Raw genomic sequence first — 23,179 nt, forward strand, 5'->3', positions numbered from 1 at the left:
ATGGAATTCCTTTAAGTATCCACATATCCTTATCCCTCCCCTGCCTCTGACGCTTATGGTTACCCAGGCGAATTAACCTGCATACATTAGTGTTAAAATGTATCTGGTATTTTAATTGTTGTTAAATGTTGAAGTTGTGCTTTTCTTGTTCTGAGCTGTTTCCAGTCGTAGACTCTTTCATTCGACAGAAAATTTCTGCGCATTTATTTTCTTTTAATTTTCTCACCAAATGTCCCAAGCGATCAATCAACTTTCCTTACTCAAGTTCCAATCTTTTTTATTTGAAGATTGTTCTATATCTGTTTCTGAGAGCCCTCGTTTTACTATTGCATTTCTAACCTTATGCTTGAATGGATAATACTGCCGAAAGTTTTAATAAACTTGACTTGAGTCATATCCTGTATGTGGTGACAGAGGATGGTGAAGTTGAAGCTGGAAAGCTACGTATTAAATAGACAGGGGATAGCACAAGTGATGACGAACTCATTTCTGGGTCTGACCTACATGCTGTGCATTCAGGAGTCAGTTCCTGCCTTTCATTTAATTACATCTTCGCCTGAACAGTTTGGAAACCATAGAAGCAAGTAAGAGACCACACTGGAAGGTGCCCAGGCCATTAGAATGGAGACTCAAGCGTTTAATTAAATACACAAACATTTCCAAAAGAAGTCCACCCCAGAGAGATAGTAGGGCACAGAGAATGCCGGGGCCCATCCCAGGAAGTCTAATGGGCAACACCTGAGCTCTTGGATCAACATCAAGGATTGTGTTGTGAGCAATTAGTGGACTAGTATCTTCTACTATCTCTATCAGCTGAAGGGCAGATGTCAGCGATATTTCTATAAAATAGTCATTTTGATCCAGACTGTTCTTGGGAGCAGATAGAAATGACATGCTCCTGTGTGTTCACCACGCAATAAGGATTATTTTTGGCATACACCTCAGCACTCTCAACCCAACACCACACCTGTATGGCCATTGCCCCAGCCTGCAACTCTAACATAATAGAAGTATTTGTAAAGTGCACGTTCACCCGTAGGTATATGGGTGCTGAATAACAGATGTATAATGTTACCCAACTCAATGGCACTCATTTGATCAACCTAGGATGGATGAAAGGCTGAGTGGGCCCATCGGATTTGGACCTTGAGGTGGCAGCCTGTGGCGGCATGTATTGTAATTAGACGTTAGAATGTTGACTTGGTGTGTTGGAATGAAAGGGGAAGAGGCAGAATTTAGATGGGAGGTTTCGAAATTAGGAAAGACATGTTTGAAGTATGTAAAGTACGATGGGTAGCATTCTTCTGCAAAATTACTGTTGATTTACTACTGTTGCCATTTCTTTACACTGCACTTTTCCTAATTTCTTGCTATCTTCCCTTGACAAATCTAGTCTCTATTGCTAATTATAGTTCTGTTCTTACTTTTTATGTTAATGCATGTGGAGACCGTAAGATCTATCTACATAAGATTGCATGAAAGGTATGGGGCAAATGTAAAATCTAGACGGCGATCTCTATTGTTTTGTGCTGTGATGGTTTTCTCTACTCAGCACTACACCCTTTAAAACATATACAGCAGTTTGCAAGGTATGATAATAATAGTAATAACAATAACATTGATAATAACAATAATAGCAACAATGTTGGCATCTGCCAATGTTTGTTTTTATTTTTCCGTGTTTCCTATTTCTTAAATATATTACAAATTTTATTTAGCAAAACCTTAATTGAAATAATTCATGCTAACCACAATCTGCTGGGTAGGGGCAGTTCGACACATCTGCTAAGCTACGTGGGACCTAGTTGATCCTTTAGGCAAATGCAGGAGACACAGGCAAGTGGACCATGTGTACAATAATTTTACAGTACAAACGGTATTCAGCAGCAGAACCCCTTTTCATTTCTAGCAGCAAAACACTCTTCGGTAAGGCCACGCTGAATTGAAATTCTGACTGGATTCTCGACACGAATAAGCATGATTATTTTATCGCAGAGGGTTATTGAAGTGGTTTGGTCGAGTTTGACAGAAACACATCCTTTGCCCCTTTGCCGAACTTCTTCAAAGTCTGAGAGCCATCCAGAATCCAAAGAAATCTACTATTAATGAATATCCAGTCTCATGAATTTGATTCAGAAGAATATCCTGCCTCAGGACTTTGATTGAGAAGACTATCCAGCCTCAGGACTTTGATTGAGAAGACTATCCAGCCTCAGGACTTTTATTGAGAATACTATCCAGTCTCATGACTTTGATTCTGAAGAATATCCAGCCTCAGGACTTTGATGATTGAGAAGTCTATCAAGTCTCATGACTTTGATTCTGAAGAATATCCAGCCTCAGGACTTTGATGATTGAGAAGGCTATGCAGTCTCATGACTTTGATTCTGAAGAATATCCAGCCTCAGGACTTTGATGATTGAGAAGGCTATCCAGTCTCATGACTTTGATTCAGAAGAATATCCAGCCTCAGGACTTTGATGATTGAGAAGGCTATCCAGTCTCATGACTTTGATTCAAAAGAATATCCAGCCTCAGTACTTTGATTCAGAAGATTGTCCAAGTTTTTGCTTCATAGGTTTCATTATGGCTGTATCTCACGGATGTATATGGAAATGTTCAAGACTCAAACCAGGACTCAAAAGGAGCCGGGTCAAAAAAGGCCCACTTTTCTATGGACGGTAAGCAAAACAAAGATACTAGAGGCACTACTCAAAAGCGCAAATAAAACTGACCACTTAGTTAGTTCACATTTCAGTTCTGTGGCTTGAACAGTTCTTTTCGGATCCTCCTTGCCGTCCAGGGTTTTTTTTTCCGGTGGAATTTTCTCATCTCTTCTCGAAAATCTGCATGTAGCATATGCACATATGCCTGAGGCTCACAAAGACCCTGAAGAAAAAGAGGCAGAGAAGCAAAAACAAATATTATCCTCTTATCTCCTAAAGTAGCATGCATATATCAATATATTTAGGGGGGGGTGGAAGGGGGGTGAATGTTTGCCAGAATACAAAGTGGTCAGCTGGGGGTATGAAAATGAATTGCTCTAAATTTGCCTGACAATCTGCATATAGCACTCTATCGCCTTCCATACTTCCTGCGCCCCAGTAGATAGCAAATCTAGTGCAGGGAAGTATGGGCTATCCCTGTTATTCGGAGTGGCTGCGGAGCAGAAGGGTCTTAAAACAGGAATTCATTCTTACTGACTGAAGGGCAGCCAAGCCAAAACTGTATAAAGAAGAGCGAACCCTTTAAAACAAGTGCTCACACCGAAAAAGAAAGGTTCCAACCAGGGATTATGGACCACATGTGCGTACCTCTTTTAAGGTCGCATACAGTCCGATTCGGCTGTTTGCGACCAGAAAGAAGGCTTTCTCATTGTACCAAAACCAATTTTGCGATTCGGTAACCTATTACCGAATCGCAAAATGGGTTAGTGATTCTCTATGAGAAAGGGGCGCGTTTAGGGCGTCCCTTCCCAATACCAATTCACATTGGTATGTAGGAATGTTTTGTGACCGAAATGCGGTCGCCCAAAATTCGCATTTTACCACCTACTTCAAGTAGGTGTTAACCCATTCGCAAATACGAAGGGGTCCACAAGGGACCCCTTCCCCTTTGTGAATGTATGCATAAACTTTTTTTATGAGTAGCTAGTAGTCCCACGGATCGCTGCCTTCTCTTAAAAAATGAAAAGAAAACATTTCATTTTTTTCTAAACGTTTAAGGAAAACAGGTTGCATTAAAAAAAAAAAGATTGCTTTATTTAAAAGCAATCACAGACATGTTGGTCTGCAGGCCACCATACCCGTGATTTTAGCAATTCCTAGGGGGTCGTAAATTGCGACCTATCTCATTAATATTAATGAGGTAGGTCAATTTGCAACCCCCTACGAATTGCTATGTGAAACTCTATCTGGCACATGCATCAAGGTAGGCTTTTACGATTCCTTAATTGGAAAAGTAAGGAAACACAGAAGCCTATGCATGTAGGAATCGCTATAAAAATAGCGTTTCCTAAACATTCCTTAATTGCGACTCGCAAATTGCGAGTCGCAATTAAGGAATGCCTTCCCATTCATTCCTATGGGCCTATATGCCCATAGGAATGAATGGAAGATTGCATGCGCAATTTGCGAGTACCAGTAGGTACTCACAAATTGCTCATGCAATTTCAAGGGTGCAAGGGTGTCAAATTGACACCCTGTTGCACCCCTGAAATTGTGATGTGCACATATGTTGCGGAAACACACATGCCCTAAGGGCATGTGTGTGCGCAACATGAAACTTTGAAAAATGCTCAAAAGCGCATTTTTAAAACTTTTTGCAAATTACCATGAAGTTCAACTTTTTTACTTTAATGCATTGCATTTAAGGAATCTAAATTTGCGATTCCTTAAATGCAATCACAATTTAAGTAGTCGCAATTTAGAGATTACTTAAATTGCGTTTTTTGCATTTGGGATGATGCATCCCAAATGCAAAAATACTGGTCGCAAAGGGGCAGATTCTGAGAATCTGGCTGTTTGCGACTGTTTTTTTTTCCGATGCATGTGCCTGTTGGAGTTTCATACATTTGTAATAGCGATTACCTAATTGCGATTCACAGAAAATCGTAATTAGGTAATAACTATTACAAATATTGATACATTTAGCCCATAGTTTTGGAAGGGCTTAAAGAGGCGAACACAGACCTTTAATTGAACGTTTGTGAAATAAATACGTATTTTGTTTTTTGATCTCCACAAAAAGTTTTTCACATATTTTTATATAGCCTTTGAATACACAACAGCCATACACTGACTAACAGCTATTTCAAATCCACTGAAATTAGTTAACAACAATTTTCAACAATGAATAATTTTTTTATTGATTAGGGATAGCAATACGACGAATTAGAAAAGTGTCATGAGCTATTTTCTCCTCTCTACCTGTCAAAACATAAGTCGATGATGTATTAGAGTATTGCTGTCCCCGTTTTATTCTTTTCTGTACAAATGATTAAAGAGGTTGGAGTCTTCTGAATGGTATCTCTGTTTTGATTTAACCATACTTGGGGATCAACCCATATTTACCTGAGGTCGACACATTCCGTAAGAACGATGGGATGGACAGAGAGGTGATTAGGTAGGAAAGGTATAAGCCCTTTATTTGGACCAGTAAAGAACTGTTTCTGGAGCATTGTATGAACAAACGCATGATCACTGCCCAGGCCAAGCAATCAATTGTAAATTATGTCATAGTCTCAACAACAAGGGGTTTAGAGTCCTACCTAAGGTGGTGCGCTTCTCCTACGTATCACCACTGGCTGACTTCATTTAGACTGCATTTTGCACTTTAAATTTGCTTTTCCATTTCCAGGGGCTTAGCAGCAGGATATATCTCTTTGTGTGTGTTATAACTTTTCGACCCAAAGTACCACCCATTTATTTCTGTTTTTCCCTTTGTATCAAGAGCCAAGACACCGTTTATTGGTGCCGCTGCTGCGTAAGGCCAATGTGAGACAGCATAAGGATGGTTTAATTTTCATGCAGTCTTTAGGCTCACCTGAAATCTGTTTTGCAGTTTAAAATTTCCTAAAATCAGTGTCTTATATCAGGAAGAGATATGAATTTTAAGGGCAATTTTTGAAAAGACTTAGACATGATTTAGTATACCTGATCTTGGTTTTTAAAACATTTTATTAAAGAATTGTTATATGAAAATTGGGTATTGCTTACAACTTTGTATCAGATGACATTTTTTAACGTATTTTTTTATTATTTTATGTGTGCTTTTATGGCCTCTGGCCGAAATAAAATTTACTTTGACTTGACTTGACCGGTTAAGTGCTGGTGACACTCGTCATATAATTTAAATCATACTCTTAGTAATGTAGTAAGAATAATATGTCTGTTTTAATAAAAACATGAATGAGTTATACATTAATTTTATAGTTAAAGTAGACAGAAAAACTTTCATGAAAAAAAGTCCACTTACCAGGAATATTAGTATTAGAGGTAACAATATCTATGCCCCATGTTCTTTTTTCATAATGACTAGGTTATGGACACTTAGTTTTTAGGTCTCGCCTGAGGCATTGCTTTAGCAATGCTTGTTGGCGAGAATTTATGTAGGGGCTTTAAAAAATGCACCCAAAGGCTTTTCTTGGCGGATTGCCTACAGCAGTGTTTCCCAAACTGTGTTCCGCTGACCCTCAGGGGTCCCTGACACATTCCCAGGGGGTCCACAGGCAGCAGTTTTAAAAGCACTGAAAAGCATCTTGTTTAAATAGCAGTTTGCAAAGAACAATAAAAGTGTCAAGATAACACCAGTGATTAATGTCCCTGCTGGAGAGAGATGAGAGTTTTGTCCAGTAGAAGCTTCACTTATCTAATGTAGCACATAGGGTTAATATGCCTATTGCAAAGAACGTGTACCATGCATTTTAAAAAACAGTCTTTCATATGCATGGGTCAGTGGGTTACTGCTTTTATCAGAGAGATTCTTTTGTTAAAGTGCAGTTCATAAGTGACAATCGTAATCTAGCACAGTGATCTGTAAACTGCCATCAACCAGCTGCTTGCAAACTGAAAGGTACAAATTCGGGACTAATGTTTTTTCCGAGTCTTTCATTATCCTGATGCAGCTAAAAAGGTTTATTTGGGTGGAAATACATTTTTATTCTTAGTCAATGCTATCCACTGTGTTATGTTCTGAATCCTGTGTTTGTGCTTCTCCAGACCAAGCACTCTTTAAAAATGCCTGCCAGTATGATTGACGTGAGTTCTACACTTTGTAGTCCCCTTAGCCTTATGTAACATTTTCCATACAGTGATTTACACGTATGATTCACTATCTCTATATGTGTGTGATGTAAATTGCTCTGACATCCTACAATGGTATGAGAGATGCTATAAAAATGAAATACACATGACAGAGGGGCTGTGGAGAGATGAGAAGCACTGTTGGAGGGTGATGGTGGAGGAATCATTGAATAACCCCCAGAAAGATTTTCGTATCCTGGTGCATAGTCAGGTCTTCATTTACTATTCTTTAAAAGCTGATACAATTCAATATATAATGATAAATGTGTTGTAGACTGCACCATTGTTTCCTAAATTTCTTAGGGGAGAGCCTCCGAAAGCCCCACTTGGTGTGCACCATATGGGGTCTGGTCTGAAATGATTTGCCAAGGCTGCTTTGGGTTTCCAGTCCGGCCCTGGCAGGAGCAGGAGCCTCGTACTGCGAAATAAAACCAACCATTGAAAAGTTAGTCACGGAGATGCAGCACCAACCTTCCCATTAACCTTTTTCGTTTTTTTGCAAATTCTTTCAATATAAAATACAACAGAAGTGGCGTAGAGTGTTGTTAGCCTCCTTGGCTTAACAACACACTCCGCCACTTCAGAAATGCAGGGCTGCACTATATGTACAAGAATATGGTGCAGCCCTGCGTTTCCCCTGCGCTGGCGCTACACTTAACAGGGGAAGATTGTTTATGTACAGGAAGGTCCCTCTTCCTGCACATAAACAATCTTGAAATGTCGTTTTGTCACTTCTATATGTGCTGCTTAATGCAGCACAAATGGAAGTTACAAAATGTCATTTTTTTAAAAGATTGTTGATGTGCAGGAAGGGTCACCTTCCTGAACATAAACAATCCAAGGCGTTTTGCAAAAACAAGGAGAAATGAAGCATTTCACCTTGTTTTGCCAAGTTAAGATCAGGTTTTACCTGGCCTTAATTTTGGCCTTAATTTTGGCGCTGCCTCCCTTGTAAATAGGGGGCAGCGTCAAAATCAATGGGCGTTGCAGGGGAAACGCCCTCCACAATACCAATGCCCACCCCTTTCACGCTAAGCATTGGGTGAAAGGAGGTCTTATTTACAAGGTACCGTTAAGCCAAGTTAAGTGGCTTAACGTTGCCTTGTAAATAAGGTGAAGCCCCTATCGCCACGGGAACGTCTCAAAAAGTGATGTTCCCATGGTGATAGGGGCTTGTAAATATGCCCCTAAAATCATTAGTAATGCAAGTATTTGTTTTGTGTGCACACGTGTGTTCATTTTTTTACTGTTTTAATGTTTGAAATTTAAATCCTACAAATTGCTTGGGTGTCCCTGGCTTCCAGTGGTGACTCAATTGGGGTCCTCAGGTGTCAAAAGTTTGGGAACCACTGGCCTAAAGTGCATGTACGCCGAGCGCGCGTACCATTTGTCAACCTTATTAAGCGCCCAAGATCACTTTCGCCGGCAATCACTTTAGCAGCGCCCCTTTGATGTTCTCCTTCAAAGAACATCAAACATCAGAGAACATGTGTCTATTTCGCCCGCAAAAACTTTAGCAGCACCCCTTTGATGTTCACGGTCGAAAAACATCAAACATCAAAGAACGTTGTTGTGTTAAAGCTTTGCTGCGCCCGTTTGACTTAGAATGTGCTTTCTCTTTCCACAAACTCGATGTTTGTCTTCCTTTATTTTGAGATGCTTTTAGTATTAATGTCACACAAACATCCCCACACACACACACACAACCCCCCACACAACACCCACACACACACATCCCCCCCACACAAAACCACAACCCCACACACACATAACCCCACACAAAGCCCCTACACACACACAACCTCCCCCCACACACACAACCACAACCCCCACACCCAACACCCCCCACACACACAACCCCCCCCACACACCCCCCACACACAAAACCCCCACACACAACCCCCCACACACAACCCCCCCACACACACAACCCCCCCACACAAAACCCCCCACACACAACCCCACACACACACAACCCCCCCACACACACAACCCCCTAGACACACACAAACCCACAACTACACAACCCCACACATAACCACCCAGACAAACAACCCCCCACACACACACAACCCCCCACACACAACCTCATGCACAACTACACAACCCCACACACACACACAACCCCACCCCCCCACACGCCCCCAACCCCACACGCACAACCCCACACACACCCAACCCCACACACACAACCCCCCACACATCCACCCCCACACACACAACCCCTCCCCACACAACCCCACAACTCCACACACACAACCCCACAACGCCACACACCCAACCCCACAACCCCCCACGCACACACACAACCCCCCACACACAACCCCACACACACAACCACACAACCCCACACACAACCCCACACACAACCCCACACACACAACACAACCCACACACACAACCCCACACCACACAACCCCCCACACACAACCACAACCCAACACACACAAAACCCCACACCACACAACCCCCCCACACACACAACTACAACCCCCACACACACAAGCCCACACACACACAACACCCCCCACACTCCCCCCACACACACAGAACACCCCCCACACACACAACCACACACATACACAACCACACACACACAACCACACACACACCCGCACACACACCCACACACAACCACACACACACACAACCACACACACAACCACACACACAACCACACAACCACACACACAACCACACAACCCCCCACACACACACAACTACAACCCCCACACACACAAGCCCACACACACACACAACCCCCCACACTCCCCCCCACACACACAGAACACCCCCCCCACACACACAACCACACACATACAAATCCCCCCCACACAAAACCACACCCACACACAACCACACACACACACAACCACACACACACACAACCACACACACACCCGCACACACACCCACTCACAACCACACACACATAACCCCACACAACAACACACACAACCCCCCACACACAACCACACACACACAACCACACACACACACACAACTACACGCACACAACCCCACACACTCAACCACACACAGCCACACACCAGGATAGCAAAACATAGCATAGCAAAACAAAACATAGCATAGTATAACAAAACATAGTATAGCATAACAAAACACAACAAAACATAGCAATTTTTTTTACGTCTTTATTTCGAAGATTTCTTAATAAAAGACAACAGGTAAAATATATACAGTAATGCAATACGACAAGTAAACATCATAAAACGAGATACAATGAAGACAATCATATTTCTATAAAAAAACAATTAAATTAAATCAAAAGACGTTTTTAAAAAGGTTAATAGAAATTTTAAAATTCATACAATAGGCAGTTTAATATATGTGTATTACAACCATTACAGTTCTCTCATTTGTCACCTAGTAGATGTCTGGCTCTGATGGTCCAAGCCCATCCAAGATATTTTGCTATACCTATAGACATCCACTCTGCTGTATTATATTTTAAGATTTGCAGCACTACTTCACACGCCCGTGTGTTTACCCTTTTACATATCGGTTTAAGCCATTTACGGCGTGGTGCGCCATAAGCTGGACAAGCAAAGAAAAAGTGGCCTAAAGATTCCCTTTGCTCACTACACCAAGGACAGTGCAGAGGAGGTCGGTTGTGCCATTTATTAGTAAATTCTCTTATTGACAACGTCCCAACTCGAAATTGGTGATACAATTTCCTGTCTACACTTTTCGTAATGGTGTCCCAATAAGTCTCAATATGCGGAACCACTTTATGGACCAGGAAACTACCTGTCAGGTTAGAATTCTGTGAAAGCGAGACCAGGTCTTCCTTCACTGTGGCCCAGAATAATATTTTTAATTCTTTTTTTGACGGGAAGGCCTGGTGACCCGTGTCTGACCACTGCGCATGCAGACCCATTTTAAAAAGTGTAGCCTTCACAGTTTTAAACCATGATATAATCCCTGACCCTGGTATCGATCTCACATCCTGGATCTCTTTTGCATACATATATAATTCAGGTGTAGACCAGATACGTCTCCACAGGGCTACCATCTTATATTGGGCCTGATGTTTAATAGAATGGCAACCCATGTCTAGCATAAGGGGAAGTAATGGTGTCGAAGGAGGTAGACCTACCAGATTATGAAGAAACTTATTCTGGATTTTATCCAGAGAGGCAACATCTACATTTCCACATAAGTCCGAGCCATAAAGAATGGCTGAGCTTATTTTTGCGTTCTATATTTTAAGCGCTGGCAGAACTCTTTTGGTTTGGGAGCAGCGCTGCTCTTTAACAAGACAACCCGACAAACTGGCACATTTTAAACAAAGTGCCTCGGTCTGCTCCTTCCAACGTAACCTCTAATCTATAACCACTCCTAAGTAGGTCATTACCCCTACTTGTTCCAAAGTGGTGCCATTCATGGTTACATGACCCCTTAGTGGTTTATTCTTTGTCAAGACCATAAATTTTGTTTTTGAAACATTCATTTCGAGGTCATTTATGCTGCAAAACTCCACAAACTTATTAATTGCGGTCTGAAGGCCCACCTGTGTTTTTGCCAAAATCAGTGTGTCATCGGCAAAAATTAAAAGGGGGAACCTAGTCCCACCCAAAACTGGCGCATCTGTCGGTGTAACTGAGAGGAACTGAACTACTTGGTTAATGAAGAGTAGAAACAAGGATGGAGCCAGGACACATCCTTGTCTCACTCCCCGGGTCACTGGGAAGGGTTCTGTCACCTGGCCCTGGCTACCCCATTTTACTCTGGCAAAATTGTGTTCATGAAACCTGATGGTTAACTCGAGTAATTCAGGGGGCATTCCCATTCTCCTTAGGACTACCCACATTTTTTCTCTCGGGACCAAATCGAACGCAGATTTAAGGTCCACGAACGCTGCGTATAATGTGCCTCCACCTAAATGTACTGTCTTCCAATAAATCATAAGAAATCTGAGCACCTGGTCGACAGTGCTTATGTTAGCCCTGAAGCCAGCTTGGAGTGGGGACAGAATATTTTCTTCACTCATCCAATGCTGAATTCTGCCCAACAGCATTGTAGCAATTACCTTCTGCAGGGCGTCAATAAGGCTGATAGGGCGGTAATTCCCCGCATTGGTCTTGTCACCCTTTTTATAAACAGGGAGAATCTCCGCCCCTTTCCAGGAATCTGGTATTCTGGCGCCTTTGGCGATAGCATTAGCTAGAGTCGTTATGTAGGGAACCCAGTTTTCCATATCAAACTTAAAAAGGTCCGCTGGGACGCAGTCCATACCAGGAGCTTTACCATTTTGAACCTGCTTTTGTGCGTTCTCTGCCTCAATTTCCTTAAAAACTACACACTCATAGATAGCTACAGGAGTGGGAGACAAGTTACACTCCCCTATAGCATAACTTCCCATCGCCATGACACTGAACTGGGCCGAGAAATGCTCGACCCAGACCTCGGCAGGAACATGGTTTACTGGGGTTTGCAAGTCCCCTGACCCACCCCACTTTACTACCTGCCAGAATTTAAGCTGATTGGTAGAGAGGCTAGACTCATACAGATCCAGCCAGCGTTGATCATCCCATGCCGTCCTTGCTTGCTGTAGCACTTTCTTGTATTTTGCCCTCTCCACTTTAATGTCTGTTGTCACCCTAGATTTGATAACAGCTATCAGGGAACTATGTGCCTTGCGGCAGGTCTTGTCATACCATTTGGCCCCCGGATGAGTCCTACCAGTTTTCCTGGGCCTACTTGGTTTGATAAAGAAGGATTTAAGTTTAGCAAAGAGGGACTCGTGAATTGTGCCAATTTGCTCCAATGACCCTACATCATCTAGTAGTGGCTTCACTTTCTTAGTCGCTACCGATACCTCTATTGATATTTTGTCTAAGGTACCAGGATCTTCCAGAACCCTACCCCAGCGTACCCTACAACAGTCGTTTGTAAGGACTGTCTCGGCTGTGATATATTCTGTAGCGTTTTTTCTAAAAGTGTCGCCATCCACTTTTAGATTTATGGATAAAGGGTTATGGTCACTTTCCGGTCTTACAATTATTTCCATGTCCTCTAATATGCTCCAAAACTCTATTTTAATTAGAAAATAGTCTATACGACTGGTGCTATGCCCATTATCAAAAGTGGCATTTCCCACCAAATCAGACATGGACCTCCCGTTTGCTGCTCTCAAGTTCCACTCCAAACATAGACCAAGCCATTGCATAACTGCCTCTGTAACCTTTTTAACTCGTGGTATGGACAGACTGGGGATTTTCCATAGCTGATCTATCTCACCATAACACCCATCTTCCAGAGTAGATAATGGTTCGAACATACAGTTAAAATCCCCTGCCATTATTACACACTTGTCTCTGCCAATATTGTTCATTAAGAGATCTAGATCCTCGACAACTTTAGGGCTTTTCCCTCCTGGTCGCCCCCTTGCATATATGTTGATTAAATAATAAGAATCCCTATTATTTACACTGCTAAGCTTTAGCCCCTGTATATCATCACTAGTAATAGACAATTCGTAAATCCTATAACATAAGGATTGTTTAATCCAGATCACAAGCCCCCCCAGACGGCCGACCCTTTGGTCCTTTGTGTGCTGGTTTATACAAATTCAAATAACCTGGCCGAAACAATGCATCAGTTGACCAACTTTCTTGAAATACAATTATGTCATATTGTTCGATAAAGGCCCCCCATTTAGCCTCGTCCATTTTCACCTTCAGCCCAGCGATATTCCAGGATAATATCCTAAGTGTATTTGCAGGAACTACTGGTACTATGCCAGTTGGGTTAACATGCCCTCCACTACCCTTTTGCACAGGGGAGTTACTTGTACACTCATCCACCACTTCTATGCCAAGCGGACTGTTTCCTTGTTTGTCCTCCAATAAAATGTCTGCATTCATTTTTAAACTTTCTGTGGTACTATCTAATACCTGTATATTTGGGGAGTGAGGGGATGTTACTCCAGAGGATGGACTAAACAACCGATTTTTTTGTTCCAATGACCCACTATTGAGTCAGTCAACTCCATCCAGCCCCATTAGTGGTGCAAAACGCTTAGTAAGGTAAGGCAAAAACATTGGGTAGGTGGCCGCTTCTGGGGGATATCTACCTCTATGGCTATTGCTTCGAAAGGAGTGGTTCTGATGCGGATAATCTCTCCCCCGGTTAAGTTTGGGATAAAAATAGTGCAGGGACAGGGTTTGAAATTCACCCAATCTTCCAAATCTTGGTTCTCTGTGGATAAAATCCGCTACCCATGGTTCCTTAAAGCTAATAACGACACAGTCCCTCTCAAGATCTTTTTTGCCATATCCCACCCAGTCCACCCCTCTGACATTTAGGATTTCGGTTTTGGACATTGGAGGGAGTGGTCGATTCTTGTTTAACCAAAAGGTTACTTTATTATGTAAATCTCTGTTAGTTTCCACCTTTCCCTCTCCCAAGGGGGCCACGCCAGTTAAGATTTTAGTATAAGGCAATGACTCAGGGGGGAGATTGACACATTGTTTCCTAGGATGGACTGTTTTCCCAGACTGTTTGTTTTGGTCTAGTGGACGGGAAGGATTAGGTACTCCTCTAGGAGTGGGCTGTGAGTTGGAGACCAAATCAACCTTATGTGTTATAACTTTCGCAGATGTCTGTTTATTTTTATCGATATTGGGCTTCTGCTGGGGGACTTTCAAAGAAGAAGATGATACTAGTTTAACCTTGTTCCCCTTATCCCCAATACTTGGCATCTTTTGCTGGGCATACAATGGATCTGGCCCTGTACGGGCAGTAGATTGTTGAATCTTTTTCGTTATGCCCACGTTTTCCCTTACTAGTGTTTCCAAAAGGTCCATTTTATCATTTAATAGCCTGGTCCGTTCAAATAGGGGCAAAAGAAGAGATTTAATCAACAACTCGATTTTGTCTAAAAGGATACCCTCAGCATCATTTCCTGTGAATATATTAACCACTGGTGGGTCTAGCAGGGCTGGTGTGGTAATCAATGTAGGGGCTGTATTACTGGATCTCAAAACCTTTTTATTACCCCCTTTCTGCGGCGAATCTTCTCTTTTCCTTTTACTAGATTTGTGTGTAGCCATGTTCTCCGTGTTTGGAGATCGAGTTTCTCCCTCGGGACTTTGAACAATACTAGGGGAGTCTGAAAGACCGGTCTCGATATTAAGTAGGTTGTGATATAAAGAGCTACCTTCCGATGAGGAATCTAGTGAATATCGGTAACACCACCCCTAACTCCAGATTTTGACTTGCAGGTACAGTATCTAAGTGTATAACATTGGTAGTAATATTGGCGGTGCAGGGCAATTGTGTTAGGGGAACTGGAGAGACAGCCTTGCGGATTTTCCCTAGAAAAGAACGCTTACCCGTGACCAAGTCAAGCGATAAGCGTTTTTCTGCGAGTGCAATCTCTTTTTCTAAAATTATGGTGGTACGTTTAAAGAATTGGTCAATAGTACCTGTAAAGACTCCATTAGTTGTGGATACCTGAACTTGTCTTTCTTTGCCAGAACGTAGGGGCATTTTGAAAATATACAAAGGTCTACCCTACTAACAGGCCTGAAATAATGGGACAATATAGGATGCAAACAAGCGAACAAACAGACACTAGTTGCCCAGCAATCTTTCTAGACCAGACAATAAAAAATTACAATAATACTTAACAAAAGAAACGACAGTCGGCCACAGACGGTCCCGCACTTGTCCCGGGCTTCTCCCGGTCGCTCCCGCGCGCTCCCGCGCAACGGGACTAGGTGGTTATATTTATATGGTCAGTGTGAGAGGGGAGGAGCATGCAGGGAGAGCGGCCCAGGTGCTGGCAATTGGGTCAGGCGGGCGCTCCTGGGACTTGGAGTCCTGCGCCCGCAACTCGCTCGCAGCCCTGCACAATACAGTCACCCACAGTCACAGCCTCAGGCGAAGGGCAACAGACTCCACGACCAGGCTTCGCTGATGTTGATCGAGGCCCCCACACGAAGCGGGACCCGCGAAGCGGGTTCCGCGAGCAGTAGCGGTAAGAACAGGGAAAGATTCAGCAGCACAGGATCCCAACGTGAGCACTAGGAAAAAGTGTCCCAACAAACATCCAGGGGCAAATGTTTTTAAAGTACGATGGTGGGGAGGAGCATGCAGGGAGAGCGGCCCAGGTGCTGGCAATTGGGTCAGGCGGGCGCTCCTGGGACTTGGAGTCCTGCGCCCGCAACTCGCTCGCAGCCCTGCACAATACAGTCACCCACAGTCACAGCCTCAGGCGAAGGGCGACAGACTCCACGACCAGGCTTCGCTGATGTTGATCGAGGCCCCCACACAAAGCGGGACCCGCGAAGCGGGTTCCGCGAGCAGTAGCGGTAAGAACAGGAAAAGATTCAGCAGCACAGGATCCGAACGTGAGCACTAGGAAAAACATAGCATTACAAAACACAACAAAACATAGCATAACAAAACATAGCATAACAAAACAAAGCATAGCATCGCATAGCATAACAAAACACAACACAACATAGCATAGCATCACAAAACATAGCATAGCATAACAAAACAAAGCAAAGCATAATAAAACATAGCATAGCATAACAAAACATAGCATAGCATAACAAAACATAGCACAGCATAACAAAACATAACATAACATAGCATAACAAAACAAAGCATAGCATAACAAAACATAGCATAACAAAACCTAGCATACCAAAGCATAGCTTAACAAAACACAACAAAACATAGCATAAAATAACAAAGCATAGCATAGCAAAACACAACAAAACAGAGCATAGCATAAAAAACACAACACAACATAGCACAACAAAACATAGCATAGCATAACATAGCCTAGCATAACGAAACATAGCATAACATAACACACACAACAAAGCATAGCAAAACAAAACAAAACCTAGCATAACAAAACAATGCATAGCATGGCATATCATAACAAAACACAACAAAACATAGCATAGCATAACAAAACATAGCATAGCATAACAAAACATAGCATAGCATAACAAAATAAAGCAAAGCATAGCATAACACTACAAAAAATAGCATAACATAATAAAACATAGCATAGCATAACACAACACAACAAAACATAGCATAACAAAACATAGCACAGCAAAACAAAACATAGCATAGCATAACAAAGCACAGCATAACAAAACAAAACATAGCATAACATAATACATAACATAGCATAACAAAACGCAACAAAACATAGCATAGCATAACAAAACAAAACATAGCATAGCATAACAAAACACAACAAAACATAGCATGACAAAATATAGCATAGCATAACAAAACATAGCATAGCATAGCAAAACACAACAAAACGGAACAGCATAACAAAGCATAGCACAGCATAACAAAACATAGCATAGCATAACAAAACACAACAAAGCTTAGCATAGCATAACAAAATGTAGCATAGTATAACAAAACATAGCATAGCATAGCATAACAAAACACAACAAAACATAGCCTACCAAAACAAAGCACAGCATAACAGAACAAAACATAGCATAGCATAACAAAACAAAGCATAACAAAACACTATAAAACATAGCATAACAAAACATAGCAAAACACAACAAAACATAGCCTACCAAAACAAAGCACAGCATAACAAAACAAAACATAGCATAGCATAACAAAACAAAGCATAACAAAACACTATAAAACATAGCATAACAAAACATAGCATAGCTTAACCTCATAAGTGCTGCGCCTAGTCCAACGGCCCACGGCACCACTACCTCGGGAGTGCTGCCGTTGGACGTTCGAACCTCACCTGCGCAATGGAACGTTCAGCACTGGAGCTGGACGTTCCATAGCTGCTAAGGTGTTAACAAAACATAGCATAACATAACAAAACATATCTATCTATCTATCTATCTATCTATCTATCTATCTATCTATCTATCTATCTATCTATCTATCTATCTATCTATCTATCTATCTATCTATCTATCTATCTATCTATCTATCTATCGCCCTCACCCTCACTCTATCTATCGCCCTCACTCTACCTATCGCCCTCACTCTATCTATCTGTCACCCTCACTCTATCTCTCTAGCTATCTATTGCCCTCACTCTATCCATCGCCCTCACTCTATCTATCTATCTATCGTCCTCTATCTATCTATCTATCTATCTTTCTATCTATCTATCTATCTATCTATCTATCTATCTATCTATCTATCTATCTATCTATCTATCTATCTATCTATCTATCTATCTATCTATCTATCTATCTATCTATCTATCGCCATCACTCTATCTTATCCTGTCTCTAGAGGGTGAGCACTCAGTGTCTCTTGCAGACTTTCATGTGTGTCTACAGGATATAGCAACCTGGCTTTGGGAGAATTCTCTCCAATTCAACTCTGAGAAGACAGAGATTTTGCATTGTGGAGTATGGAGAATTCCATCTCCACTTCCCCTGAACTGAACTTCCCTCAGCCTTGTTTCTGTATTGTTCATCTCTCCCCATTGCATTTTCGCAGAATCCAGTCCTGCCTTTCCGGTGCCCTGTTTCCAAATTCTGTTTGTCTTGCTCCATTCCTTTGTCCTCTCTTATGCTAATTCTTGAAACCATAGGGTGCCAGTGAGTACAAACGTTTGACGTCTCGTGCACTAGGATTTATTTAATGCTCTTATTCCTTACGAGTTGCTGGATGGCTCCTGCAACGCTGTGAGAATAACCCCTCCTTGCATGATTTTGAACTTGTAAATATAGACAGATAGATCATTTATCACACACCTTTAAAACTAAGATTGGCAGTACTTTGTCTATTGCTCTGCTTAGTACTTTTCTATTACCTGTCTGTTGTTTTTTATACTTTATATGTGCTGTAGTTCTAGTTTTGTCTTCTACAAGAATTACCCAGTTTCTGGAGTTTCTGTCCAGTATTCAGAACCCAGTCTGATCCAACCTACACTAGTGTTCAGCGTCTCAAATGCCCTTCTCCTTCCAGGTTACAGGTACTTCTTTGTTTATGCTAAACTCATACTGCTGAATTCCCTCGTCTCTGAAGAGCAAGCCCTCCCTTTAGTTGTTTAAGTTCTGCTGTCAACAGGCGTCCTGACAAGGATGTATGATGCTACATTGCAAACGTTTTCATCTCGAACTTTCACATCGCCGTCTTTACATCGCACACACATTCACAACGCAAGCTATCACAACGCAACCCATTACTTCGCTCCACCATTGAAATACATACAAAACACAATCACTACGCACACAAACACCCCACATGCTTTGACATCGCATTTTTTCCCCAAAATAACACACACTATCCCAAGCACGAGCACACCTCTCCGGAGTGGCGGTGGCCCTGGTGCTGGTCGCGACCAGTGGAGAGCCCCTAAGAAACCCCTGCGCGGAACTACCAGGTCCCGGAGGAGGCCCTGTGACCCTGCTGGCAAGAAGAGTGTGCAGCGAGGTGTTGTGGGCCGGGGTCCGCCGTGGCACAGGGCCCGGATCACACTCACGCCGGGCGGTGGAGTCTTAGCTGAGCTGCCTCCCTTGCTTGCGGCTCCTGCCCCAACAACACCGTTGTGTGTCTGTACACGCCGGCATGTGGCGTCTGCAGCTCGGATAAGAAATTAGGATTGCATGGCAGGTCAGCTGAAAACAAGAAGGTGCCATGAACCTAGACAAAGAGCAAAGAGTGGAAAAATATTTCTAGAAAAATCATCAATAGTGGGAGTAAACGCATAAAGGATCATGCTTCCAGGGCTCACAGAATACCTTAATGTTTCTGATAGGTATGTCATGTAGGCCTCTCCAGACCTACATACCACAAGGCAGCAAGAACAAACGCAACTTTGGAATGCACAATAATAATGTATTTAAGAAGCAGAGGAGCCACATGTAAGAGAAGGTTTGTTTTAATTGCTATGGTTAAAATACTTGAATTAACTTCCTCCTGATGACTGTAAACGCCTGGGGGCAGTTCTGCTCCCTGTTTTAACACTAACAATAGGGCTTTAAGTCTGTGAAACATGGTTCATGGTTCACGCATGTCATATTTGTGAACCACGTCATCCACTGCACAATGTAGTTCCAATAAATGCGCGATGTAACAGCATGCGCTGTAAACATTTCTGCGATGTAAGCATGTGCGATGTAAGAGCATGCGTTCTAAACATTTTGGCGATGTGAAATGTGCGATGTAAGGCACTCGCGATGCGCTTGCATCGTTGCAATGGGTTTTCGCCCATGACAATGTGATGTCGTTACACTTGCGGCACGCCCTGCAAGGCCTTGCAATGAACGAGCATACTAGGTGTCAAACAGGAGGGGATTAGTAGTTATACTAGTCTTTTAAAAGTGGCCAAAGCAATGTGTACACATACAAAACCAAAGAATAAGATATCAGTATGCAAAATCGGTTATTTACATATGTACTTGGACAAAAAGTATAAACATTATTCAAACAATTCCAAAAACATATTTGCCTTGAGCTGTTTTAAGTGGTGCACAGACAAAATATCGACTCCAAAATATCGACTGGACATAATATCGACTTTTAAATATAGACTGGACAAAATATCGACTGGACAGAATATCGACTACAAAAATATTGTTTTTAAGGTAAGTGAAGTAATATCGACTGTGTAAAATATAGATAGGAAAAATATCGAATTTTTAATAATATATAATATTTTATAGTGTATTTTTATGTAATAATATGTGTGAAAAGTGTGTATTAATGTTATAAATAATTTTATTAAAATAATTTTGTTTTAATAATAATTGCGTAATGTAATTCTGTAGCGGGTTGTGGGTTTATAGGGGAATAGGGTGGGAAGTAATTTAATTATAATTAATTAAATATGTAAATTAATTAATTGATATTAATGTAAAATTAATTGTAAATTAATTTATATGTGTTAATTAATTTAATAGTAATTGCAAATTAATTACTAATAATTGATTAATTGGTAAATATGTAAAATTTACTAATTTAATGCAGTAGCGGGTTGTGGGATTATAGGGGAATAGGGTGGGAAGTAATTTAATTAATAATAATTAAATATGTTAATATATTTATTGATAATAATTAGTAAATAATTGATAATAAATTTATATGTGTTAATTAATTAAATAATAATTGTTAATAATTTTATTTTAATTGATTAATTTGTTAATATGTGATTTTTACAAATTTAATTATTACAACTACGCTTTCCAACGCTTTCCCTACTGTTGCACCCACTGGAGTGGGAATAGTAATTTTAACCCCTACGCTATCCAACGCTTTCCCTACTGTTGCACCCACTGGAGTGGGAATAGTAATTTTAACCCCTACGCTATCCAACACTTTCTCTACTGTTGCACCCACTGGAGTGGGAATAGTAATTTTAACCCCTACGCTATCCAACGCTTTCCCTACTGTTGCACCCACTGGAGTTGGAATAGTAATTTTAACCCCTATGCTATCCAACGCTTTCCCTACTGTTGCACCCACTGGAGTGGGAATAGTAATTTTAACCCCTACGCTATCCAACACTTTCCCTACTGTTGCACCCACTGGAGTGGGAATAGTAATTTTAACCCCTACGCTATCCAACGCTTTCCCTACTGTTGCACCCACTGGAGTTGGAATAGTAATTTTAACCCCTACGCTATCCAACGCTTTCCCTACGGTTGCACCCACTGGACTTGGAATAGTAATTTTAACCCCTACGCTATCCAATGCTTTCCCTACGCTTGCACTCTTTGGAGTGGGAATAGTATTTTTTACACTTCTGGTATCGTACGGTAATATAATAGTATCTTATTTAATTATAGTATGTTACTATATATATATGTTTTAACAAATAAGATTGTAAAAAATATTTTTATTAATTTCATTTATTATTTAATTATTATAAGTTAATTTAAGTATTTTTAAGTATATTTTAGTAATTTAATTTGAATATTAATTTAATTTAACACTGTTTTTAATAAAGTCGATATTTTTTACAACTATATTATTGTAAACGATATTTTGTACTGGATATTTTTGTACTTACCTGTTTGTAGATACAAACTCGATATTTTAACTGTCGATATTTTGTCCACAATATTTTTGCAAGTCGATATTTTGTCCCTCGATATTATTTCAGTGATCCGTTTTAAGTGAACCACAGTTTCCTCTACATTTAAGTCAGTTAGTTCAAAATCCAGGATGGCAATAAAATAAGCTTTTGCGCTATGAACTAAAAGCTCCAACACCTTTTAATAGTGTGGCTACTATGTTTGAATTCTGCTGAGGTGTTCGAGAATTGACATATATCACAGTTTCTGCAAAATCACAACTCTGAGGAGACCATTTTTATTCTCTGAATTGTCATTTGTGGACATTTCAAACTATTTATTTATTTGAGACATTTGTATAGCGCAGCTGTCGCCTTGCAAGCATCCTGGCGCTGAGATATCTCCAGGGGGGGAGAAGCATGGGGGAGAGAAAGCAGTACAATGGCCATCAAGATTAACCTTTTGGGAACAGCCAGGTTTTGACACGTTTCTTAAAAGGAAGGAGTTCTTTCGTTTGGCGGATATCTAGGGGCATACTGTTCCAGATGCTGAACGCATGTGAATCTGACAGCATGTTCATGGTGGCTTGTACAAAACAAGCATGGAAGAGGGAGGGGTTTGGGGGACAGAAAAGGCACCCTCGGAAAACAGTGTCTGACATTTGATCTCAGTCTTTGAATGCACAGGAAATATGACAAGATAAAAACAAGATTTATAGGCCTGTTTACAGAAAAGTATCGGAGCTCGAAGGAAGTGAAAACAGGACCGATCATGTGAAATGCTTTTCAACAAAGAACAAAGTAGTTCCTAGAACAGATGTTAAAAAGGTAACCAGTAGATTGATATAGTACTTGGTCCCTGCTCTCAGGGAGGGCTATCCAAAGGAAGATGCATGCCATGAACAAATAGGGAGAAAGTATAGGAGAACAACAATGAGGCAAGCAAAAGAAAGCCTGTGGGTGGCTGAAGCCCACAAAGTATATACAACATGCCTCAAAGAGACAGCACAAGTGCTGTATAGCTGAGACTTAAAAAGGGGAAAACCACCCCCTTTCCAGTTGAATTGACTAAGCAGTGCACTAACAAACCCAAACAGGTTTCTAGTCCACAACATTGAGCCAAATTCGTTACTGCATGTATTAGCTCATCCTACGCCAAGGTTTTCCATGCTAGGTGTAGTGTCCTCCTAGATGAGAATGATGAACCAGAAGACCTCATTCTTGACAGTAGGGTCAACAGTTTATAGTTCTAATTTCTACTTGACACTAGCACCACCATCAGCATGGTGACAGTGTTTGCAAAACTACCAGCCCAATCCATTCTGTCTAGTGCCAATGTTTCATATAGAGCTACATGGTT

The 23,179-nt window shown here is 41.4% G+C and overlaps 1 protein-coding gene across 1 annotated transcript in view; it reads right to left on the reverse strand.

Annotated features, from left to right (window-relative positions):
• Nucleotides 1–1,753: 1,753 nt before the first annotated feature.
• LOC147711908 (M-phase inducer phosphatase 1-B-like) overlaps nt 1,754–23,179 on the reverse strand; it is a 227,697-nt gene continuing 206,271 nt past the window's right edge. Inside the window, exon 11 of the mRNA XM_086920255.1 lies at nt 1,754–2,889. Within this exon, the coding sequence (XP_086776381.1) occupies nt 2,755–2,889 (135 nt within the window). The 3' untranslated portion in view covers nt 1,754–2,754. The remainder of the gene's footprint in view (nt 2,890–23,179) is intronic.

This window comes from Lissotriton vulgaris, chromosome 5 (assembly GCF_964263255.1).
Source record: "Lissotriton vulgaris chromosome 5, aLisVul1.2, whole genome shotgun sequence".
Classification (NCBI taxonomy): domain Eukaryota; kingdom Metazoa; phylum Chordata; class Amphibia; order Caudata; family Salamandridae; genus Lissotriton; species Lissotriton vulgaris.